Genomic DNA, 21,937 nt, shown 5'->3' with positions numbered 1-21,937 from the left:
AGGTGGCATCCCTGGGCTTCTCGCTCTGCAAAATTACACCTCCAATTTCTGGGGAGCGAAGGATGGAGGAGGCAAACTCCAAGGTTAGAGGGGAATAAATACAAATACAAATAGTGAGGCCCCCTGAAGAGATGTTTAAGATGGGTTATTGGGGCCCATCTCACCCCACGGCTGGGATAACCCCCATTAACATTGACTTTTTAGATGGGAGGGTTTCCAGGTGAGGAGCTGGGCTGGTACAGAGCCTTCGTGGAGGCTGAGGGGTGCTGGACAATCCCTGCTTGGACAATTCCACCACCCAGAAGGTGGAAATGGAGATGGTCAAACCTCCAGTAAGCTCAAGTTGAGCCCCTGGATGAGATTTTGGTCTGGTGGCACTTGGGACTTTGGCAGCCTGAGCAGATGTTCTGCAGAAGCTTTGCTTGGAGGCCACCTAGATGGTCATTTTTTTACCTCAAAAACACAATGACTACAAATTGGAGGAGATGCAGCCTCACTCCCTTTGTGGGGTGAGATGCTTTTCGATGCTCTTTGCCAAAGTCCTTGAAAAATCCCAGTGGGAACAGCCCTAATGGGAAATACGACGCCCGTGGTCCCTTGTATTTGAGGCTTGACCATCGCTAAGGGCTGGCGGAAGGAGAGCGTGCCGCTGCGCACATCGCTGCTCCGCTCCTCTTATACTGGCTCTTTTCTTTTTAATATTGCTTTATAAAAGTATAAAATGTTTTATAATCTGCAGCTGTTGCTATTTGCTCAGCAGCTGCTACTTGCTTGCTCTCTGCTCACATACCAGGGGTCAGATGCCACCGGGTAATAACTCTTGATAAATGGTGACTTTGGAACAAGGAGCGCTGGAGTGTGCAACCACTTCAACGGGTTGAGTGAGTGCAGCAAAGCGAGAAAATAAATATCCTGAGGATTTGGGGGATTCAACCAGCCAGACTCTTAAACTGGTGCTTAAACCAGCGCTGTTTGGTCCCAGCCGGCACGAGCAGCCCCCGGGGCTGCGCATGACTTGAGTTTGGTTGGATTTTATTGATATTAAAACCATAAGAGGGGTTTTTTTTACTCTGTTTTTTTTTTTATTTTGCACTCTGCTGATGTTTTTCCAAGGAAACTCCCTGAGAATAGCAGCAGTCCTCTAACTTATCATTCGAGACAGTAAACCCCCGTGCTGGGGAGGTGGCAAGTGATGCTCAGGGCTGTCTGCCCGTGCCCGGAGAAATGGGGAGAATTTGGGGTGCACAAAGCCCAGGTTGGTTATGGATGCGCAAGGAGAAGTGAAATCCACGCAGGAACAGGGAAAACTTCTTGTTTGGAGCGTGCTGTTGGTGTCGCTTTGGTGTGCTGTGGCTTTTAGGGCTGGGATGTCTCAAGATAGGATATAAATACGTATATATTTTTTATGGCCAGGTTGGACGAGGCTTTGAGCAACCTGGGCTAGTGGAAGGTGTCCCTGCCCATGGCAGGGGGGTTGAACTAGATGATCTTTAAGGTCCCTTCCAACCCAAACCCCATTCCAGGATTGTAGGATTCTACACACATATAAAAAAAATATATATGTGTGATAATTTAATATATATTATTGATTTTATAAAAAATTGTGTTCAGTATATTGATATATAGAGAGATCTCTATATATTATCTATAAATAATATATATTTCTGTATATATTGAATCTATTTATATATCTGTAGATATTATACATATAATACATAGATATATGTGCGATGGGTGTGAGCCCCCCACCCAGCCAAACCCCTGCGCCTGGGCACTGCTGCTACGCAACAGCCCGGCCTTTCCCCACAACCCAAGCGGGGCCGTGGGTGAGCCTGGGGCGTCTTCCTTCCCCTCTAACAGACTAAAAGGAAATATGAAATATATGTCAGATAGAATCATATTATATCTATATCTATAGCTGTATATAATAGCTGTATATTGTATCTATTTGCTACAGAGATTACTGAATATACATAATTCAATATATTCAAAAATATCTGAATAATATAAAATACTAAAAAGAACAATACTGTCCGGGCCTTGTATCTCTATCAATTATCTTTAGATGTTATTGAAGATATATATTGAATATATCTATATTTTGATTATATATATTGAACATCTCTAGCTATGATTGAATATATATATATTGAATATCTCTAGATATTACTGAGTGTATATATATAATTCAATATATGTATTTAATATATATATTCAATAATACCTAAAGATAATTGAGAGATAGGTAATAATATATAGATTTTTATATATAAGCATTTACATACTGTTATATATAATCTGTAGATAATATATTTCAATATAAGTATTCAATATATGTTCAGTAATATGTGTGTGTATAGATATATATTATCCACAGATTATAGAATATACATAAAATTATATGTATTCAATAATATCTATATTTTTAATATATAAATATATTTTAAGATATAATGCATGTTGTATATATGACATACATAAAATATATGTATTGTGCATATATACACATATATATGAACTAATATCCAGACCTCATATCTCATTCAGTAACATTTTATAGGTGTTTTTCTATGTTTTCTGTGTCAAAACCAAAGGCAATACATCTCTGGTCACTAACCATTCCCCTGATGCCGGGTGTATCTGGGGATTACGGATACGACAAACAAATTCTTGGTCTCTGACCCTTCTTCTGACTATTTCCTTCACAATCAGCAGTCCTGGCAGTTTCTGTCCTGCAAATTTGGGAGCTTTTGGGGGGCTTTTTGCCAGCTGTGTTTTCTGAAGAAAACTTTATGGAGCCTCCTTGAAGGGCCTGATAATCATAGCTCAGTGCTGGGCAAAACAGGAGCCGAAAGCCATCGGCACTGCAGACCCCATGGATGGTGACACGGAGTATCCTGGTGCCCTCCCGGAGCTGCTTCACTGGGAGGAAGAGGAGGAGGAGAGCTGGAGCTGGGATGGGTCGTCTTGTCACAGCCACGGGGGTACTTTGCTGTATTGGGATACGTTTATTCGTTTCATCAAAGGGTTTGGGTTGGAAGGGACCTTTAAAGGTCATCTAGTCCAACCCCCTGCACCCTGCTGAGCCGCGGGTCTATACTGATAGGCATAGAGCAGATGTTTAGATTTATGCCTCATTTCTGATCACAGGATGATTATTGGGAACCCCAAGAATTATTTTTATTAATGGGGCGGAGACCATACACTGTCTTCCCTCTGCCTTGCTACATTTGGAGCATGGGCCTGTGCTTGGGGAAAATCACAGAATCATGGAATGGTTTGGGTTGGGAGGGACCTTTGAAGGTCATTTAGTCCAACCCTCCTCCATGGGCAGGGACATCTTCAACCAGATCAGGTTGCTCAGAGCCCCGTCCAACCTGACCCTGAGTGTTTCCAGGGATGGGGCATCGACCACCTCTCTGGGCAACCTGGTCCAGTGTCTCACCACCCTCATTGTAAAAAATTTCTTCCTTAGATCTTGTCTGAATCTGCCCTTTTTTAGTTTAAAATCATTATCCCTTGTCCTATCACTACAGGTCTTACTAAAAAGTTTGTCCCCATCTTTCTTATCAGTCCCCTATAAATATTGAAAGGCCACAAGGTCTCCCCGGAGCCTTCTCTTCTCCAGCTGAACCCCCCCAACTCTCTCAGCCTTTCCCCCCAGCAGAGCTGCTCCAGCCCTCGGACCATTTCCGTGTCCCTCCTCTGGCCCCGCTCCAACAGCTCCATGTCTGTCCTGTGCTGGGGACCCCAGAGCTGGACGCAGGGCTGCAGGGGGGTCCTACCAGAGTGGAGTAGAGGGGGAGAATCACTTCCCTTGGTGATTAGGTACTTGATATAATTTTTACTGGCTGCATTAGGCCACTGATACGGCCATGAGATCTTTCTCCAGGTCCTGCAGCCAACGCTGACTGCAACCTTGGACTTCCAGAGCTTTGCTGTGAGCTGCTGAGTGGTCCATGGGTGGGCCTAGTGTCCCTCAGACAACAATATCACCGCTATGGCTCTTCGCAAATAACCTGGTTTTGTAAAAATTAAGACTTGATGCTCCTCTCTGGAGCCATTTCATGAGGACCAAGCCCTTGGGGAAACGGGAAACGGGGCAGCAGCTTCTTTGTGCAATCCCCATCCCCTCCGCAAAAACCAGGCAGCAGTTCTCCAAGCTCGGTAGCCAGTGGCAACAGCCCGATGAAATGAATAGGCTGTCACGCTAAGCGCTAAGAAATGTAACTATTACATTTTACAATTCTCTTTTTCTTTGCAGCACATGTTCATTTAAAGGTAATGCTCTCCGGGGTTTGCATTCTGCTGATAGGATAGCGGGATCTTAATTTACAGATATTCTCCAGTAATGCGCGGTTTATATACGTTCTGCTAATAGCATTATGAGCATAGTTTGGACTAATACAAAATTAGAGCTCTAATTTGCATAAACAAATTACTGTTTGGATTAGCGCTAAATGGGGAAGACGTCTGATATTTGAAGAGATTTGATTTGGCTGCAGCAGCTCTGTTTGTATAACGGCGTGTGTACGAAAATGAGCTGGGTGGCTCCGTGCGGGTTGGGAGGGAGGTGGGATGGGGCAGGAGATATCGGGTCATGAACCAGAGGGGTTTTTGGTGTCAGCTGAGCCCCTCTGGGACATATTTGTCCCTATGGTGTCACTTCAGAGCTTATCAATCCTTATGGGCATTAGGTCTGGACATCTGGACATTAGGAAAAAAATGTTTCCCAGCAAGAGTCAGAGAGTGGAATAGGCTGCCCGGGGGGGCAGGGTGGAGTCCCCATCCCTGGGTGTGTTTAAGGGTCGTTTGGATGAGCTGTTGGGGGATGTGGTGTAGGGGAGAACTTTGTAGAGTCGGGCTGATGGTTGGACTCGATGATCCCAAGGGTCTTTTCCAATGTGAAGGATTCTGTGATTCTGTGGGCAGCAGTAACTGGATTGCAGCTCCAAACCCATTGCCGTCCTGCTGCCTCTCCACAGGGTTTGTGGATGTAGGGGAGAGATGGGGAGGTGGAGAAGGGTCCCCTCAACCCAGCTTGTGTCCCCTCATCTGTGCCAGGCAATAGTTGACAGTGGTCTTGGGCGACTCGTCCCATGCAGGGATGTAGCAAAACTCTTGCAAGAGACAGATTTGGGAGCAGAAAAATAATATTAGCAAAGTTATAGTACCTAATAATAATAAGAAGAATTATGATACCAAAAATATCAAAGCTTGTAGAGCTCCATAAAGCTTGACCAAGCTCAGGGAAGGTCCCATGTTGCTGATTCCCTTGTGGGATTGCACCCACATTTCTTTCTCTGTTTCACAGAATCCCAGAATCATCTTGGTTGGAAAAGCCCTTGAAGCTCCTCCAGTCCAACCATTAACCTCACCCTGACCGTTCCCAACTCCACCAGATCCCTCAGCGCTGGGTCAACCCAACTCTTCAACCCCTCCAGGGATGGGGACTCCCCCCCTGCCCTGGGCAGCCCATTCCAACGCCCAACAACCCCTTCTGCAAAGAAATACTTCCTAAGAGCCAGTCTGACCCTGCCCTGGCGCAGCTTGAGGCCATTCCCTCTTGTCCTGGCGCTGGTTCCTTGGCTCAAGAGACTCATCCCCCCTCTCTGCACCCTCCTTTCAGGCAGTTGCAGAGGGCCATGAGTTGTCCCCTCAGCCTCCTCTTCTCCACACTAAACCCCCCCAGTTCCCTCAGCCGCTCCCCATCACACCTGTGCTCCAGACCCTGCACCAGCTCCGTTGCCCTTCTCTGGACACGCTCGAGTCATTCAAGGGCCTTTTTGGAGTGAGGGGCCCAAAACTGAACCCACTCATCGAGGGGCGGCCTCACCAGTGCCGAGCACAGGGGTAAGATCCCTTCCCTGTCCCTGCTGGCCACGCTAGTGCTGATACAAGCCAGGATGCCATTGGCCTTCTTGGTCACCTGGGCACACTGCTGGCTCCTGTTCAACCAGCTGGCAATCAACCCCGCCAGGTCACTCTCTGTTTGCTGCTGGGGTGGGGCTGCAAGCCAAGGGTGTGAGATGGGGTATCAGCCTGGACTCTGTGGGCTCCCCTGGATCCTGTTTCGGATGCACCAGTTATTCTGGTTAAGATGTACCAGCAGCATGGATCAAAGCTGTGCTGCATGCGAGGCGTTGGGGTCAATGGCAAATATCTGCAGAGTTTAGTGATAAAGACCTTTGCTGGGTCGCAGCAGGCTATGGTTGGGTGGGAACTTGACCTTCAATGCATAGTCTCTTCTCCTGTGGCATTGCCATGGGTGATATGGGGGAAAGAAATGTCTATTTTTTGCATGGGGGAGAGTCCTTGAAGGTTGGGTTTTTTGGTGTAAGCCACAGGGAATTGGAGTTTCTCTGTCTACAGCAAGTTCCTGCATCACCTCCGTGCTCAGGCAGCTGAGAGTTTGCTCACGAAGCAGCAGCTCCTTGCGGTATCATCCCTAATTTGGGCTTACCTTGAACCTTATCGTTTTTTTGCAGATCCCCGCTATTAAACCAAACACGCCCATCGCCTCAAGGTGTCAAGTCCCAGCACGTCCAACAGAGATGGAGGAGCAAAGGCTATCGCTGCATCGGCGGCGTCATGTACCGAGTGTCAGCAAATAAACTCTCCAAGACATCCAGCACCCCTGGCCGGGGCAGAGACCTGAGCACCAAAAGCCCCGGCAGAACAGGTGAGCAGCAAGAATTTGTCCTGATCTGCGTCCAAAATCCGTTGATGTCCCAGCTTCAGCCTTGAGGTCAGTTTTTAGCTGCTTTTCCCAGCCCGTGTGTTGAAACTCATGCTCTGGCCTCATAGGAGCTGGGATGCAAAGGTGACGGGCGTCCCATTGGTGCCAAAGGGCATCCCCCAGCTGTTCTTCCTTTACAGTAGCACTGAGGGGAAAAAAATACAGGAAAAAAATGAAAGGTTTAAGAGGTTTTTCTTAACTCAGGCTTAGTTCAAGCTTGTAGAGATGCGCTGTCAAAACTTGTTTCTTTTTTTAACCTGAGCAAAGTCTTGGGCAGCTTCAAACGGCACCGCAAGGTTAAATGTATTTGAGATGCTCATCAATTTACATTCAATATTGACCTAAGAAAAGCTGGGAGGATCATTCTGCAGATAACTATGAAATAGGTGTTTCGACACAGTTACCCGCTTTACATTTAACTTCAATTAAATTTGTGTTTCAGCTCCTCTTGTACTTGTGTGGCTTTTAGGCAAGACCAGGTTTTTAACTGTGCTTAAAGTATTTTATTGAGTTTCTACTTGGGGTCAAATATTTTTGCTCCGTAACTGCTTTTGTGACAAATTTTGGGGACAGTTAAGCTGGGAAAGGCAAAGCCAAGGCTTTATGCTATTGTTTTTCTTTGCTGGAAGGATGAATGGTGCAGAGATGAGTATGTTCGTGGATGATGCTATAAATGAGGCGATTTAATGGCAAAGTCATTTTACTTATGGTGGGGAAGTGGGTGAAAAGTAGAAATAGATAGCACGGTGTCGTTGAGAGGTGCAGCTTCTGAAACTGCCTTCACCCCGATCCGTGTGAGCGTGATGGGGTGTCCTGGATAGTTTTAAACCCACAAAGAACAGGGATTAGGGAGGGAAGGAGCTTTGTGCAGGCACAAAAATCCCATCAGCAGGAGAGCTGAGCAGCTCCGGGAAGTTTGAAAAGCGTGAGGAAAATTAGGAGCAAACAGCAACATCTCAATAAAGAGTAAATAACTCCCCCCTGACGCTCGCATGCAGCTGGTAAGTGGTGTTAGAGAGAAAATGGGGAGAGGGAAATGAGGGGCAGGCAGGAGAGGGACAGCCGGTGATGATAAATCCGTACTGCACGTCGTTGCTGGCAGGGAGGAGGGCAGAGATTTAGCTTAAACCAGGGATTAGCTGCCTGGGCACCCGGGGATGGGAAATGAAGACGCCTGCAGATGATGGCAGAGATGAGGATGCTGCGGTGGCCGAGGGGGCACGGAGCCGATGGAGCATCGCTTTCAGGTAATTTCCCTTCTGAGAGCATTAAACGGATGCTCGGCAGCAGTTTGGGGACGGTTTGCTGGGTTTTTTTTTGCAACTCAGCTCTGCTCAGGACAGATTTTTGGTGGCTGACTAGCCTGCAACATCCTCCTGGCTGCTGGCTCTGCAAATAGGTACGTGCACGCTCAGGAGCGTGCATCCATATGGCTTGTTTTGAAGTCTGCGATCCTACCTGCGAGCTGTTAAATCCTTGGCTTTGGTGCTGTGTCTGGTGGAGGATGGACAAGGATCAGCCTTTGTAGGCATGGAAAAAAAGGCCATAAAGTGAGCTTAGGGGTCTGTAGACCAAGCAAAGTCTAGTGTCAGCGCTGTCAGATTTTTTTCAAGAGCTTTGCTAACGACAATAGGATTTTCTGAAGTGTCTGAATCAGCTGCACAAAACCCAACTTGAGGGTGGTTCTGCCATAAGCACTGTCCCTGCGTGTTGAAGCTGTCATTGAAAGCAGTAAACATCTTGCCAGCGTGCAAGAAAACAGGGGAAACCCCCAAGACACGGGCAGGGAAGGTGTTAGCTGGAGCAGGTCCTGTTTTGGGGCCAGGTTTTGGGACAGAGTTGGACCGCTGGGAAGAGCCCAGGGGAGAAGCGATGACTGGAAGGACTGGAAAAGTGGAAGACCTGGGTCTGTGCAGTCTGGAGAGGAGGAGGTGGAGGGACTGCAGGTCCCCAAGTTCATGAAGAGCAGCCAAGCAAAGGAAGGATGTTTCCTTCATGGCCAGGTGGAGCAGCCAAAAACCAAGGGGCTTAAACTGTTGCAGGAAGGGTTTAGGGAGAGCTTTGGAAGAATGAGGATTATGAAGTGCTGGAGTAAATTGCCTAGGTTGACTCCAAAATCTCCATTATTGGGATTTTTTAAAGAACAGGTTACATGAATTTCTGTTTGGGGAGGACACAGGTGGAGTAGGTCTGGCCTTGCAGCAGGGAGGTGGACTTGACTCAAGCTACTGCCTAATTTCCAGTCGATGCGTTGGCTTTAATTTAGGTGCTGGGAGATGGTGAGAGGACTTGACTGTCCACCACCATGCTTAAATCACTATTTCTGCTGCTCTTTGAAGCACCAGCGTTTCTGAGGCAGCCTTTCCCAAGCCCAGATCTTGCCCGTGCCATATTTAAAATGCTTGTTCTAGACTATTTTTTTTCCTTTATCTAAGTGTGAGAAAGTCTCTACATTTGTCTAGCCACCAGGAAACAGCAAAGTCATGCGTAGGCAACTCAGCAAAGGCTGATAGATTCATCCTGTCCGTGAATATCCACCGCTGGGTTGGGACCAAGCGGAGAAACACCAACTTAGAGTGCAATATCTGGAAGAGGGATTGAGCCAAAGGTATGACGGGAGGATTTTTGCACATTCAGACATCGGCATCACTCTTAGGGTTTTGCTGGGGGAGGATTTTGGGTACGGGGGAGGAAACAGCAATGATTTTCAAGGGATTTAGTTTGTAGAAGTGACCTAAAGCAGCTTTAAAAAGCAAAGGATTGGTAAAAGGCATGGGGTGAGAATGCACTGGATACTTTTGTGGATACTTTTCCCCCTTTTTGATCTTAGTTTTTAAATAATGAGACTTTAATGGAGATGTGCAACTATCTTGAGGTTAGCAGGTCAGACCTGCTGGCCAGTGGTGGGGAGGGAGCAGCTACCCGTCGTGGCTTTATTGGGGGTGATGAAGCACAGAGGAGGTGCAACCCCCCCATCTTTCCTTCCGTACTGATACCATGTCCCTTAGCAAGGTCTCATTTACAGGAACAGGTTTAATTAGTCCTGCTTTGGGACAGACAGTCCCTTCCAGGGTTATTTTCTATAAATTACAAAGCCATCTAGTTTATTTTTTTTAAGATATCTCTTTATTTTGCTGTAGCGTCCTTCCCCCTGCCACGTGGCATGTTGGGTTTGTAACTATAAAGCCTTAGTAACTGGTGTGCGTCAGTATTTTCATGTCATCTTTCAGCTCTCGCCATAATTCATCCTCCTTCACAAGGATGGATTCAACAGATACCGGCGGCTCTTGCTTTACGGTAACTGGGGCTGGCAGGGCGGAAGATTTGTGTGTGCTCCTCGGGTACAAGCCTTCACACATTTACTCAATGCTCTGTGTTTTCAACACTTGACAAAGTTTATTTAAAAGACAAAAAAACAGCTTTTCCTTTCCCTTCCAGTGCCAGACGCTGTGTGTTTGAAGTAGCAGAGAGAAAGGAAACGCTCCTGACAGTTTAATAGCTCAGAGTTTACTTACGGTGGGTTATAATTCTGCTGTTTGCCTGAATTTATTGGGTTGGTATTTTGTCTCTTCGTGGCCCGACTGCAATAAGAAACGCGATGCTGATTTCTGCGGCTGATCCATCAGTGCCGTCGTACCATCCCTGCCAGGCGAGTGGGATGGGCAATCGTTTTGATGCAGGGGGGTAAGTTAAAATTTGGTCCTGGGGATGCACCTCCTGCAGCCCTGTGCTGTATCGGGGTCAGTCCTGGGGCTACCAGGAGCGATAAAGCAACTCATCCATCTCCTCAAGCAGGAGGAAGAGCAGGGGGTTTGCCACAGCTCATCACAGAATCATCTCGGTTGGAAAAGACCTTGAAGATCCTCCAGTCCAACCATGAACCTCACCCTGACCGTTCCCAACTCCACCAGATCCCTCAGCGCTGGGTCAACTCGACTCTTCAACCCCTCCAGGGATGGGGACTCCCCCCCTGCCCTGGGCAGCCCATTCCAACACCCAACAACCCCTTCTGCAAAGAAATACTTCCTAAGAGCCAGTCTGACCCTGCCCTGGTGCAGCTTGAGGCCATTCCCTCTTGTCCTGGCGCTGGTTCCTTGGCTCAAGAGACTCATCCCCCCTCTCTGCACCCTCCTTTCAGGCAGTTGCAGAGGGCCAGGAGGTCTACCCTCAGCCTCCTCTTCTCCAGACTAAACCCCCCCAGTTCCCTCAGCCGCTCCCCATCACACCTGTGCTCCAGACCCTGCACCAGCTCCGTTGCCCTTCTCTGGACACGCTCGAGTCATTCAATGGCCTTTTTGGAGGCCCAAAACTGAACCCACTCATCGAGGGGCGGCCTCACCAGTGCCGAGCACAGGGGTCAGATCCCTTCCCTGTACCTGCTGGCCACACTATTTCTGAGCTCATCCACAACCTGCTTTGTTAGCAGTGGTGCGATGTGGAGGACACCCTGGGGACAAGAACAACATCACTGCAAACCCAGTAAAAGTTTCTGAAGGTGTTTTGAGTGTAAAGAAGCTCCCTGGAGCGGCTTGTGTTTTGGGGCATCGCAGTGGTCCATGCAGCTGCTGAGAACATGTTGCTCTGCTCCTAAAGGACCTGCTGCAATTTCTGTGCTTGTGTCCGGAACAATAAAGATTAAATACAGAAATGAAAAGAGTTTTTGCTGTCCTAGCCGTCCAGTGAGCTGAGATGTACCGTAACTCAGCTGCTCGAGCAAGGATGGGAAAGGCTCAGAAGAAAACATCTAACTGCAAATGCAGAGTTTGAACCCCCGCTCATCATCCCCATGCAGGATGAAGATACAGTATCAAACATGGAAAAGCTCTTTACCCCTGGGATAACTGGTATTTCTGCAACAATATATTTTTCACTCTGCAGAAGTATTAGAAAATAGGCAGCAGGATGGTGTGGAAAGCATTCGATACGTTGCAGTTAATTAAACAAGCATAATAATTGGGTTTCTCCGCTCACAACGAACCTTTCCTTCATTTCTTTCTACAGCTGCTAAGATGTTATTCAAACACTTGAGGAATTTCCATGAAATTGGGGAAAGAAGCAAAAGGTCCTGGCAACATAGCATTTCACAAAGAAATCCAAAAGGGAAAATAAAAAAAGCGCAGCCCTGTACGAGATTGAAAACAGCAGAAACCAAATTAAGGTTTGACATTGTCCAGAAAACAGCTCTGACCCCAATCTAGGCCCGAGCTGCCACCGCTGCGGTGAGAGGTATTGCACACCGTGAACTGGGGTTGGCTCTGGCAGTGTTTTGCCAGTGCCCAGGCTGCTTTCTGTGGGTAAATCCTCAGCTGCACGATTTCCTCATACTCAGCTGAGGTTTTACATCCTGAGAAGCATGTGGGAGCCCTGGTGGGATGAAAGGCCGGTGGCTTTGGGACACTCTAGCATGGGTCGGCTTCACCTGCCGGAGGGATGCTCATGGGTGGCAGCTACCCTCTTCAGCAGTGTGGTTTTAATTACTGGTGGTTTTCAATTTTTCTCCGTAACTATAGGACCCAGAATCTGTGGAGATACCCGTATTCTCCCATGACAGGGAAGGGATCTTACCCCTGTGCTTGGCACTGGTGAGGCCGCCCCTCGATGAGTGGGTTCAGTTTTGGGCCCCTCACTCCAAAAAGGCCATCGAATGACTCCAGCGTGTCCAGAGAAGGGCAACGGAGCTGGTGCAGGGTCTGGAGCACAGGTCTGATGGGGAGCGGCTGAGGGAACTGGGGGGGTTTAGTGTGGAGAAGAGGAGGCTGAGGGGAGAGCTCATGGCCCTCTGCAACTGCCTGAAAGGAGGGTGCAGAGAGGGGGGATGAGTCTCTTGAGCCAAGGAACCAGCGGCAGGCCAAGAGGGAATGGCCTCAAGCTGCACCAGGGCAGGGTCAGACTGGCTCTTAGGAAGTATTTCTTTGCAGAAGGGGTTGTTGGGCGTTGGAATGGGCTGCCCAGGGCAGGGGGGGAGTCCCCATCCCTGGAGGGGTTGAAGAGTCGGGTTGAGCCAGCGCTGAGGGATCTGGTGGAGTTGGGAACGGTCAGGGTGAGGTTCATGGTTGGACTGGAGGAGCTTCAAGGGCTTTTCCAACCTTGATGATTCTGTGGTGATTGCTGAGCTCCCACAGGCGGCGGTTTAAGAGGAGCTTTAAGTGGCTGCCACCACGTGTCTCCTAATACAGCTGTGACGGTGGCACAGTCATGGTTCTGACCGCAGAGGAGCAAATTATTTCTAAACACATGGCTGTGTTCAACCCTCCCCGGCTGAGGGTCTTTCCCTGCATCTAGATACACTCCCTCCCTCCATCCTGCTGCCTAACATTCCCTCCTGCCTCAGTTTCCCCACCCTGCTGCAACAGCATCTTAATGCAGAGCTGGGGAGACTGAAGATGTGAGCTCCTCCGCTGCATCCCGCTGAAGATGGATGACTGGTGCTCATGAACACGATTTCAGATGCGGTGGGAGAACTCCACACTTGGCGAAAGGAGGAGGAAGATAACCGCGGCGCAGGGAGCCATGCGTTGGAAGAAAGTGCACTCTCGGCTCCTTGTTTACCAACTAATTTTAGAAGCGCTGAGCGCTGCAGAAACACACTTTCTGTATTTGCAAGGATGATAAAGTGCTCAGCCCCGCCGTTGGGCTGGCTGAGGGCTTGCGTGAACGATGCTCTCTCCTCCGAGCTGCTTGGCTCTTAAAAAAACAAAGGGAAAGATTTAAGACTGGACATCTTGAACGTGTTGGGACTGAGTGGTGGAGGGGTAAGGAGGAAGTTGGTGAAGGAGAGGCCAACCCAATGCACTGAGGTGTGAGAACAGTGAAAACCAGAGTGTTGCTTTTCTCAGGTTTCAGCTGGTTTTGGTGTCGCGTGTGCTGGAGCCCACTCGTGCTCAACCCCTTCGAGCTGAATTCCTTGGCTTTGGGATGGCTCAATCCCTTGGCCCCTTCAATCTCCGTTCCTTGTCTTTGGGATTGCTCAATTCCTTACCCCTTTTGAGTTTAGTCCCTTGGCCCCTTTTGAACTCAGTCCCTTGTTTTGGGGATTGCTCAATCCTTTACCCCTTTTGAGCTCAACCCCTTGGCTTCTTTTGAACTCAGTCCCTTGTCTTCAGGATTGCTCAATATCTTGCCCCTTTTGAGCTCAATCCCTTGGCTTCTTCGGGTTCCTTAGTTTTGGGATTGCTCAATCCTTTGGCCCCTTCAATCTCAATCTCATGGTTTTGGGATTGCTCAGTCTCTCACACCATTTGAGTTTAATCCCTTGACCCCTTTTAAACTCAGTCCCTTGTCTTTAGGATTGCTCAGTCTCTTGGCCCCATCAGTCTTAATCCCTTTTTTTGGGGATTACTCAATCCCTTGACCCCTTCATGCTCAATCCCTTGGCTTTGGGATTGCTCAGTCCCTTACCCCTTTTGAGCTCAGTCCCTTGGCCCCTTCAATCTCAATCCCATTACTCAATCTCTTATGCCTCTTGAGCTTAATCCTTTGGCCCCTTTGAGCTCAATCTCTTGGTTTTGGGATTACTCAATCCCTTACCCCCTTTGAGCTAATTTCTGTGGCCGCTTCAGTCTCAGTGCCTTGGCTTTGGGATTGCTCAATCCCTTGGCCCCTTCAATCTCAATCCCTTGCCTTTGGGATTACCCAATCTCTTACCCCTTTTGAGGTCAGTCCCTTGATTTCAGGATCACTCAATCCCTTGGTCCCTTTTGAGTTCAATCCCTCGACTCTGGGATTGCAGGTGCTGGTGGGCAGGGACCTGCTCTTATTGAGGAGCACCACTGGATCCAGCACTGGTGTAGACTGGAGTTTGCAGAGCTCAGGAGATGCTCCACAGGCTCCTTGCAAGCAGTGGCTCATACAACATCACTGAACCCAGACCGTGCTTCTTTAATTGAGGTTGCTTTGCTGACAAAACACTCGTGACCGCCTGACCCGGGGACGTGCATGTTCCTGTTAGAAGCTGGGGTGCGATCAGGCAGGAAAACGTGCAAAGCTCCGCTCGTGTAGCAGCAGCTCATCCTTTCTTTTGCTGTTACCTTCTAGAGAGTGAGGGTTTCTGCTGCCCGGTGAGTAAAATAAATTACCCCCAGCAGCTGCTAGTGCTGATCATCTGAAACACTGGAACCCACTTAAATGAATAATAATTAAAGAAATAAATTTCCCCGAGTGCCAGCCTCAAAACTTTTTGTTCAGCAATAAAGCAAAGGAGAGCCTTGCAAAATGAATCGCTTGGCTGTTTCCGAAGTCTGCGCCGCGGCGGGCGAAGTGGGGTTATAATGGGACCTATTAAAGGAGCCAGCATGGTTACAGGAAGCCTTTTCCTGGGTGTCAAGGTCGTGTTGAAAGAGGCTGAGTAGAAGCGAGCGTGACTAACGGCAAAACCCCTTCCCTTGATGAGCAAGACTAAATAACGGGAAGCTGGGATGACCCCGTTATGGTCATCCCTGAGTCAGAGCATCAGCCAGTGGAGCCGGTTCTCTGCCGCCTGCGGTCGCTTGGGCAACGCCCTGGTTATTTCCCTCGCTGTGTAAGATTTCCATAAATTATCCTTGATTTGGGGCAGTTGAAGCAGAGGAGTAGCAATGGGCTCGGTGGTTTCCTCTGTCCCCAAGGAGGGTGACGTGCATGGCTGGCACTGGCCCGTCACCCTAACACGATGCTCTCACCCTCTTACACATCCCTTGGCCCTGCAGCTTCTCCCCTTTTTTAGGCTATTTCAGTTTTCTCCAACCTTTTTTTAGGCTATTTCAGTTTTCTCCAACCTTTCCACCATATAAAAAAATAAACTTCTAGATAAGATGCACAAACAGACTTTTCCACATGATGAGCTCCCGGTCCTTGAGCTGTGCCCTAGATGCAATAAAGTCGTTCCTAAATAATTAAGCAGGTAATAATGAACCGTGCTCCCTCCGTGCAATATTTGCAGCTGATTTTTAACGCAAAGGAAAATTTCAAGCGTCCTTTGCGGTGTGCTTTTGTTGCATTGCAAGCCCTTGGGCGAGGGGGTGGTGGAGCTGGATGGGAGCATCCTGCTCTCTGTGTTGGCATCCTGGAAAGCACCGACTGTTGCTCCTGAGCGCAGTTTTGGGGCTGCCACAGGCAAATATCTGCCAACCTTTCCCTGGAGGAGAAAGACCATGGTGCAGGTGAGGGACCCCTGAAACCCTGAGATATGTTTTGGGGTTATGGAAAAAAAAGGGTCCTAATTAATGTATGGGTGTTGGTGGTGGGGTGCAGCACCCGACCTGCTCATTTTAAACATATTTTGTGGTTGTGGAGCCGTCGGTAGGAATGAATTGTGACTCTTTGCCCTTTTCCATCAAAAGCTGGAATTTCGAGCGGGATGGGCTGAGCAGAGGCGAACGCTGTGGAAAACACCACGGGACCGCTCAGCTGTGGATTTCTTCAGAGGAGCAAGGGAAAAAAAAAAAAAAAAAGGAGTTAGGCTGTAGCCCCCGCTATTAATCATAGCTGTAATCATGCATTTAATGAACATGACAGCTCCTGCTCCCTCTGGAGAGACGCGTTGAGTCTCACGGCTGGGTTAGGTACAACAATCACTTCTCAACGCTCGCGCTTGATAACACCAAGAGCCGCCGGAGCAGCCAGTGTCAGGTTGGGGATGATGCATTAAGAGAAACAATCCCCGTTTGCACGGGCTGTGTATTTCCTTACAGATGATGCGCTTCAAACCAACTAAATCATTAAGAAGGAAAAAAAAAAAAAAAAAAAGGCAAAGAGAGAAAAACACCTGTCCCTTATGCGGGGTATAAAATATCAAGCCTGACGCCGCCGTGCTGTGTGTAATCAGTTAAAAAGCCCTTAATGTGCAGTTCTTGATGCTCTCCCCAGCAGCTTTTATTTTTTTCCTCCCTTTTTTTTCCTCCCCCTGTTGTTCCCACTGCCTTTGAGCGTGAACAGGGGAGGAACTTGCCACGCCGCTTATTTAAATCTCTGCAGCAAGGGACTTTTGCAATATAGAGGCAAACGTGATACGGGATGCGCGAGTTGCTCTCCTGATCCGACAGCACCGCTGCGTCCCGACGCTGAGGCTCTCCCTAGTTGGAGAGCAGTTGGGGAGAAAAATGGGACAGATTTGGGACTGGCATCTATCCTGCAAAATAAAAGTGTGTTATGTCTGGATCAAACTCCCAGAGATCAGAGTCAAGCCCTGGGGGCATCATTTCAGCTTTTTGTTTCATTTAGTCCTAGACCGCAGCAAATTTCAGCTCCTAATTTTTTCATTTAACCCTTATCCGGTTCTCCGGTGTCTTTTCCTCAGCCCCCGTTTCCCACCGCGTGGGTTACTTTGATAATACAGATACACCCTGAATCTCCACTGTCCGTGAAATATTAGATGTTTTGTATTTATTAATGCAAATCTCTTGGTAGTGGCTCTTAACTGGGCATCCCGAGTTGGTAACCGCTCTAAAAATCAAAACTTGGACTCCTCAGACCTCCTTAAAGGTCTGAGACATCAAATCCCCTCTCCTGCATCTCCTCCCCTGCTGCTTTGATGCTCACAGAGCCTGGCTTGTATTTAAACTTCTTTTTGCACGATGCACGATGCCGGAGCCTGAGTTTCCTCCGTAAATCCCAATCGGCGGCGAAAACGTGTAATTACGGAGCTTCTTAACAAGAAGCATTACGGAGCCGCTGGGCTGTCTCCTCCTGGGTAAATATTTAGGTGGTTTTCTAATAGTTTGGGGAGGATTTGCATGTGGGATGAGTAATTAGGCAGTGGGAAAGCGTGGATGAAGGGTTTCTTTGCCAGCTGCCAGTCTGACGCTTTGCCAGACCTGGTCGGCACACTGGATCGGTGCATCTCACCCGGATTTTGTGGATGAGATCGGCTCTCGGGGGGTTAAACTGCCTCTAGGCTGCAAATTAATTCACAGCAAGAGCCTGTAACGGGATCTGCGCATTGCCTGTCCACTTTTATAATGGCATGACTTCTTGCCAGAAGATAAAATGGGCAAAAAACCCGCAAACATTATGTCATGGATGTATTTTTGCTATGTATAAATTAAAAACCAGTGGCATGAGGCTGTCGCACCCTTTATTTATTTACTTATTATTTATTTCTTTAGTTAGTTCTCCTTTCTGGCCAAGATGTGGTTGTCAGGCTGCTTTAACTAAAAGGATGGTGCACAAGCACGGAAGCGTGTTTGTCCCCGAGAGTCCACTTTTATGCCTGAGTATTAAATATTTAGAGAGATTGTCTGCTGCTCTGGGGAGCCAGCTCCTGGTATAGCTTGTCCTGCTGAGCTTGCTTTAAGGAGCATTAAACATAATTGCAGAGGGCTGAGGGATGCTCTATCCCTATGCTAACGGTCGGACTTCAATTTGGGTCTTTCTTCCTGCGTCACTTGGGAGGTCAACCTCGCTGGAGCGCACCGGCCTCTTAACCCACGTCATCGCTACGAGATGCTCTGTGGCATCTTTGCAGCAACCCGAATGTGATGTGCCTTGATTTTAACGCTGAAAACGAGTTGAAAAGATGCTCCTACAGCGAGGCAGCTCTGTAACGAGGTGGAAGCCAAAAAAAACCCAGCAAAAAACCCCTCAGTGGTGGCTCAAAACACCCAGTTGATACTCGACGCGCTTGCGGCGAGCTTGAGTGAGCTTGTGGCAAGCTTGAACGTGCTTGCCGGTGAGTTGAGCGGAGCGTGCTCGATGCTTCTGATCGACAGGCATGTGCCACCCGCGCCGGCATCGCGCCTGCGCCAGCGTTTTTATTTGCAGAGGGAACAGATGGGGCTTCGCCGACACCGGCAGCCCGAGTGACAGCTCGCGCGCGGGGAGAGTGCGCTGCCGTGCTATCAAATTCCACTCGTTCACTCCCCAACACGCCTGGGCTGGCAGGTGAGTGACTGAGCCGCTCTTGTACCACCTGGAATGCTGAGATACAGCCTTTATTTTCAATTCATTCTTTCCTATGCCAGTCAAGGACAATTTAATTATGTGCGTGCACGTATCGGAGGCAGGCGCTGGGCTTCCCCAGCCGGCTGCAGGGAGCAACCAAGCCAAGCATGAAAATTTGTTGGACTGATAGTGCAAGCGTGCGAGTGGCCCGGAGGGGTTTTTTGGCACATTTGGGTGCTGGGGGGAAAGGTCCCTGCTGTGTTTGGAGCTGGCAAGGAGCCCTTTTGCTGTGGCTGCGCCGAAGGTGCCGGAAACGCAGAGGCCCGTAAAGGACGTGCCCGCCCACTGAGGCTCTGGGAGCTGCTTGCTTTGGGTTAAGCAATAAGATCATAGAATCACAGAAGGGTTTGGGTTGGAAGGGACCTTTGAAGGTCATGGACAGGGGTATCTGATTGAAGGAGCTGGGAGTGTTTAGTTTGAGGAAGAGAAGGCTGAGGGGAGACCTCATCACTCTCTACAGCTCCCTGAAAGGACGTTGTAGAGAGGTTGGTGCTGGTCTCTTCTCACAGGTGATTAGTGACAGAACAAGAGGGAACGGCTTTAAACTGCAACAGGGGAGGTTCAGACTGGACATGAGGAGAAAATGTTTCCCAGCAAGAGTGGTCAGAGAGTGGAATAGGCTGCCCAGGGAGGGGGTGGACTCCCCATCCCTGGGTGTGTTTTAAGGGTCGTTTGGATGAGCTGTTGGGGGATGTGGGGTAGGGGAGAACTTTGTAGAGTCGGGCTGAGGGTTGGACTCGATGATCCTGAGGGGCTTTTCCAACCTGAAGGATTCTGCGATTCTGTGATCTTCAACCAGATCAGGTTGCTCAAAGCCCCGTCCAATCTGACCTTGAATGTTTCCAGGGATGGGGCATCGACCACCTCTCTGGGCAACCTGGTCCAGTGTCTCACCACCTTCATTGTAAAAAATTTCTTCCCTCTATCTAGTCTGAATCTACCTTCCTTTAGTTTAAAACTGTTGTCCTGTTGCTACAGTCTCTGCTAAAAAGTTTGTCCCCATCTTTCTTATAAACCTTCTTTAAATATTGACAGGCCACAAGAAGGTCTCCCCAGAGCCTTCTCTTCTCCAGCTGAACACCCCCAACTCTCTCAGCCTTTCCTCCCAGCAGAGCTGCTCCAGCCCTTGGACCGTTTTTGTGGACCTAAGATACTGAAGGCTGTGTGAATTCCAGCAAAATTTCTTGATTCTGAGCAAATTTTCAATGTTTTCTTCTCTGTTTCCAACAGCGAGGTTGCATTGTGTGCCCAGTCCCGGCTTCTCTCCATCCGGCTGCCTGAACAGATCAGCTACGAGCCGATACATCGCCAGGTCTGTCCTTGCGGGGAGGGACGCCGTGCTGCCCCTCCGGGTGCTGCGCGTGATTTATGCTCAGGAGGTTGTCAGAAGCTTGAGACGCAGCTATTTAACTGGCTGTTAATTCGGTGAACCTCTGGCTGCTGCTTTTCTCCAATCTGCTATGAGGTGGTTGTAAGCTCAGCAGAAAGCCACAGTTTCTGCTTGGAAAGGATTTGAAAGCTTATTAATGGATAACAACACCTTTCTGCGAGCAAAGAATGCCAAATCCTATTCGGAAAGTCCCTTTTTAAATCAACCATATTGTTCTCAAGAGGTTTTTTGGGTTTTTTTCCCCGCCTCTGAGAAGCCCATCCCAATTCTGCCCATTAAATCTGCAGGTTTTCCTTCTCGCTGTCCCACCCACAAACTGGGAACCTGCCACATGGCAACTGGGAGGCACCGTGTATGGGAGAACGATGGCACGTTGCTGGTGTTCAACACCCTGCCAGCTTTCTCCGTGCCCTTTTTTTGGTGCTAGATGTGCCACACGTCATTGTGTCCTTAAATATGAGCTTTTGCAGGCAAGTCCTTCTTAATTATAGCAGACTAAAATTTATTCCTGAGGTTTGTTCCAGATGTCTGTATACAGACATAGTGCCAGATTCTAGCTATATTTTGTCGTATCCTACCACTAATATCAACTAGTTTAAAATCTACAATTGGAGTTAATTGGTGTTAGAGTCCAGCTTGCAAATGCTTTTTCGTGGGTCATCACGCTGGTGACCTGGCCAGGTATCACAAGTCAACATGAGGTGTTGACTGTGGGAGAGCTTTTCTTCAATATCATAATTTTTGCAAAGAAATTTTCTTTTTTAAAGTGCTTATCACACCGTATCATGGCTTGCCTTACCTTGGAAGCACCTCAGGTACCAAGAAGCAATTTGTGGTGGGCCTTGGTGTCCCCCCGAGCCATTTGTCATGAAAGAAGTGGTGGTATTTCTGATGATAAAATGGGGCTTTTGCATTCAGCAGTTTGGCTGTATGAAGTTATCTTTTGCTCATTGCATTTTAACTCAAGAGCTGCAGACAACCAATAATTATAGAGGTAAAAATGTGCATTCCTCCCCCAAAATAGTTTCCTTGAGTGAGCATTTGTTGTGGGCAACGCTACTGTGACCCTTAGACCTGTGGTTCTTCCACCAGGAGGACCAAGACTGTGGAAATACATAAATATTATGTAATATTTATATATTATACATATATTTAAAAAATTTTATATATAAATATTTATCCTTAGTCTCTAAGGAAGCAACGCTTACAACTACCCAAAGAACCTAAGACGAGCGGCTTTGTTTGCCCCCCTCCAGAGCACTGTGTCCTCTGCAAACTTGAGCTGACCGTGCTGTACCATCTAATTATCTGCTCGGAGAGATCAAACGTGCCCTCCGTGGTGTTGCATTCACCCAGATCTCAACACTTCCCCTCTTCCTCTTGCTCCCCTACATCTCTGTAGCAGCTGGGTAATTACCTCTTCAGCTGGAAATTTAGGGAAAATATGCGCTAATCAACTTCTGATATCCTTAAGTAACTTCTAGTGGTACCAGGTAATTAATATCAAGTTTTTCTGATATTTGCTGTTACCTTGTGTTTCTGTGGCCATCGCGTAGGCCCTCATTCACTGAGGTCCATAAACTGGTGCCCACTAGAAGGCCTTGAATAGCAGCAAGTCAGCTGACAGGGACACATGTTGAAGTGCCCTCTAAGTTCTTCAGCGTTTGCATCCTGTGTTGCATGAGCCCTGCACAGGAGAGGATGTTTTCTGCCTCACCATGTTCTCCAAAACTGCAGGAAGCTCTCTCCACGCTCATAAAATCATAGGGAGAGTCACGGTTGTGGAGATGGGAAGGGATCTCTGGAGAGCTGTCCTTCCTCCTGCCCCGAACAGCCTCCTGCCCTTCCAACGTATCTCTCTGAGAAGGTCTGGTTCCACCTTCTCTACACCA

At 48.3% G+C, this 21,937-nt stretch overlaps 1 protein-coding gene across 8 annotated transcripts in view; it reads left to right on the top strand.

Annotated features, from left to right (window-relative positions):
* The window catches only part of ZC3H3 (zinc finger CCCH-type containing 3), a 202,052-nt gene that overhangs the window by 131,900 nt on the left and 48,215 nt on the right, over nt 1-21,937 (top strand). For all 8 annotated transcript variants that reach the window (XR_012631543.1, XM_074889093.1, XM_074889078.1 and 5 more), the window contains exons 5-6: nt 6,489-6,682; nt 19,886-19,967. Coding sequence is in view for 7 of the 8 variants with exons in the window: in XM_074889093.1 (XP_074745194.1) it covers nt 6,489-6,682; nt 19,886-19,967 (276 nt within the window). In the remaining variant the exon portion in view is untranslated. The remainder of the gene's footprint in view (nt 1-6,488; nt 6,683-19,885; nt 19,968-21,937) is intronic.

Source organism: Strix uralensis, chromosome 1, assembly GCF_047716275.1.
Source record: "Strix uralensis isolate ZFMK-TIS-50842 chromosome 1, bStrUra1, whole genome shotgun sequence".
NCBI classification, from domain to species: domain Eukaryota; kingdom Metazoa; phylum Chordata; class Aves; order Strigiformes; family Strigidae; genus Strix; species Strix uralensis.
The sequence above is the reverse complement of the archived record's forward strand: the minus strand, read 5'-3'. Positions and strand labels throughout refer to the sequence as shown.